The 3,322-nt window shown below is 43.2% G+C and overlaps 1 protein-coding gene across 1 annotated transcript; it reads left to right on the top strand.

Moving 5' to 3' along the window:
- The first annotated feature begins 399 nt into the window (after window positions 1-399).
- Window positions 400-2,336, top strand: LOC118562279 (tripartite motif-containing protein 16-like). The gene is made up of 2 exons (XM_036134550.1): window positions 400-1,040; window positions 1,122-2,336. The coding sequence occupies exons 1-2, from the start codon at window positions 581-583 to the stop codon at window positions 2,228-2,230; spliced, it is 1,569 nt and encodes a 522-aa protein (XP_035990443.1). The 5' UTR covers window positions 400-580; the 3' UTR covers window positions 2,231-2,336.
- Window positions 2,337-3,322: the final 986 nt, after the last annotated feature.

Here is a 3,322-nt window from a genome sequence, read left to right as displayed (position 1 = left end):
TCGGGGGGGGGGGGGGGGGTGCTGTTGGTCGATTTAAGACGGTCCAACGGGGGGGGGGGGGGGGGGTGGAGTTCTGTTGTTCTATTCAACACTGTACAACGGGGGGGGGGGGTGCTGTTGTTCGATTCAAGACGGTCACTATTTTAGACGGACTTTGCTTTCATGTTACAGTTTGTAATAACACATGACGACTTACCATTTCATTCGCACACAACACGGACCGTACAAGTGTTTCACTCTGCTGTGAGGACTGAATATTTTCCTCTCAAGTTTTTTTTTTTTATAGATCTGAATTTTGCATGGAAAGGGGGATTCACATGTTTCAGGCGCATTTTGTGCGTACACAAGCTTTATAAAGGCAACCTCTGCTCCTTATTCTGCAGGCTGTAAAGCCTGATAACCCTCCCTGTTCTTCCTGCTCTCAGACACACCTTGAAGCTGGTGGAGCAACATCTGCTGGAGGTGAAAGCTGATTGGCTGCAGCCTCTCTGCTCTGACACGTGATTCGTAGATCAGAGCTCAGAGCTGTTGCTGTTTTCAGGAAATAAAACTCACACAGTCACTGTGACCGAGAGGAGAAATGGAGCAGAACCAGCTGGACCGAGAAACCTTCTCCTGTTCAATCTCTCTGGATCTACTGAAGGATCCGGTGACTATTCCCTGTGGACACAGCTACTGTATGAAATGTATTAAAAACTTCTGGGATGGAGAGGATCAGAAAGGAATCCACAGCTGCCCTCAGTGCAGGGAGACCTTCATACCGAGGCCCGTTCTGAAGAAAAACACCATGTTAGCAGCTTTAGTGGAGCAGCTGAAGAAGACTGGACTCCAAGCTGCTCCTGCTGATCTCTGCTATGCTGGACCTGAAGATGTGGCCTGTGATTTCTGCTCTGGAAGAAAACTGAAAGCCATCAAGTCCTGTTTAGTCTGTCTGGCCTCTTTCTGTGAGAAACACCTTCAGCCTCATTATGATGTGGCTCCACTAAAGAAACACAAGCTGGTGGAGCCCTCCAGGAACCTCCAGGAGAACATCTGCTCTCGTCATGATGAGGTGATGAAGATGTTCTGTCGTACTGATCAGAAGTGTATCTGTCTTATCTGTTTAATGGATGAACATAAAGGCCACGACACAGTGTCAGCTGCAGCAGAAAGGACTGAGAGGCAGAGAGAGCTGGAGGTGAGACGAGAAAACATCCAGCAGAGAATCCAGGACAGAGAGAAAGATGTGAAGCTGCTTCAACAGGAGCTGGAGGCCATCAAGCACTCTGCTGATAAAACAGTGGAGGACAGTGAGAAGATCTTCACTCAGCTGATCCGTCTCATCCAGAAAAGAAGCTCTGATGTGAAGCAGCAGATCAGATCCCAGCAGGAAACTGAAGGGAGTCGAGTCAAAGAGCTTCAGGAGAAGCTGGAGCAGGAGATCACTGAGCTGAAGAGGAAAGACGCTGAGCTGAAGCAGCTCTCAGACACAGAGGATCACAACCAGTTTCTCCACAACTACCCCTCACTGTCAGCACTCAGTGAGTCTACACACTCATCCAGCATCAAGATCCGTCCTCTGAGCTACTTTGAGGATGTGACAGCAGCTGTGTCAGAGCTCAGAGATCAACTACAGGACATCCTGAGAGACGCACGGACAAACATCTCACTGAGACTCACTGAGGTGGATGTTTTACTGTCAGAACCAGAACCAAAGAGCAGAGCTGGATTCTTGAGATTTTCATGTGAAATCACACTGGATCCAAACACAGCATACAGTTATCTGTTACTATCAGAGGGGAACAGGAAGGTGACAAGGATGAAACAACCTCAGTCTTATTCTAGTCATCCAGACAGATTCACTGATTATCTTCAGGTTCTGAGTAGAGAGAGTCTGACTGAACGTTGTTACTGGGAGGTGGAGTGGAGAGAGAGAGTTTATGTAGCAGTCGCATACAAGAATATCAGCAGAGCAGGAGATGAGAGTATATTTGGAGCTAATGACAAATCTTGGGCATTAGATTGTTCCCAAGGAGGTTATAAATTTGGTCACAACGACATCTGGACCTCCATCTCAGGTCCTGGTTCCTCCAGAGTAGGAGTGTACCTGGATCACAGAGCAGGTATTCTGTCCTTCTACAGCGTCTCTGAAACCATGACTCTCCTCCACAGAGTCCAGACCACCTCCACTCAGCCTCTACATGCTGGGGTTTATGTTGAAGGTTCTGCTGAGTTCTGTAAACCCAAATAGACAGAATCCACTGAATGTTCAGTGAGTTTGATTCTGGTTTTTAAATCTCCAGCAGATTATTTTCTTGATCGTTGTTGTTTTATGTCTAAACTGCACAGAAATCAATAGTCAGTGATGGGAATAATGGTGTTGAAATAAACGGCGTTACTAACGGCGTTACTTTTTTCAGTAACGAGTAATCTAACTAATTACTTTGACTGTCACTATAACGCCGTTATCATTGCCAACACCCCGTTACTGCACGTTACTCAACTCGCACAATTAACTTTTTTTTTCACTTCATGATAGGACTCGTGCGCATGGTGTCATGAAAAAAGGGAGAATGAGATAACCTCTAAGAAATTATTGGCTGATGCATAGTAAGATTACATCTTCAGCCAATCAGAGAAATTGGGTAGGTGGGTGTTTCTGCATTCACAGTGGTGGGTGTTTAGTGCTTGTCACCATAGACATCACATACGCAGACGCGTCGTTGGGCGGGTTCTGCCTCTGCTGCGAATGTGTCAGAGCGTCCGCCACGTTAAATGTGGCAAATCTGCAGTTAGTCAGTCACTTAAACAGTATCAGAGGGACTTTAATCTCAGAATATACTTTGTATTCGTAATATTTTTATTTTTGTAATATTACAAGTTTATTTTTGTATCCCTTTAGCTTCATTCTCCTTAATTTATTCTTGTAAAGAATAAAAATAATTAAAATAATCTAACCTGGCCCTATTACTCCAGGAGTGAAATAATTCTCCAATTTATGACTATTCTGGAAATGTTCCCTCTTAATTCTCATAATATGACGTTTTTCTCATAACATTACCACTTTTTTTTTTTACTTTATTGTCCTAGGTCTTTTTTTTCCTCATATTAGTAATTTTACCTCTTTAATACTCCCCCAAAAAGTCTGTTCCTAAAGGTTCACATGTGAGACGATTTTATGAAATAATGAAGACCACAATGTTTAGATTTAACAAACTGATCATTATATTCATAGCACACACACACACACATATGTATATATATATATATATATATATATATATATATATATATATATATATATATATATATATATAATTGAACTCACAGTGGATAAAATCAC

This window comes from Fundulus heteroclitus, unplaced genomic scaffold, assembly GCF_011125445.2.
Source record: "Fundulus heteroclitus isolate FHET01 unplaced genomic scaffold, MU-UCD_Fhet_4.1 scaffold_85, whole genome shotgun sequence".
Taxonomy (NCBI): domain Eukaryota; kingdom Metazoa; phylum Chordata; class Actinopteri; order Cyprinodontiformes; family Fundulidae; genus Fundulus; species Fundulus heteroclitus.
Note: the sequence above shows the minus strand (reverse complement) of the source record. Positions and strands in the feature narration are given on the sequence as shown.

Bases quoted from the DNA above. Each gene is read 5' to 3' on its own strand.
- LOC118562279 (XM_036134550.1), top strand. From the start codon at position 581: ATGGAGCAGAACCAGCTGGACCGAGAAACCTTCTCCTGTTCAATCTCT. The intron at 1,041-1,121 runs GTCATGATGAGG...ATGAACATAAAG, and splicing joins CCAGGAGAACATCTGCTCTC to GCCACGACACAGTGTCAGCT.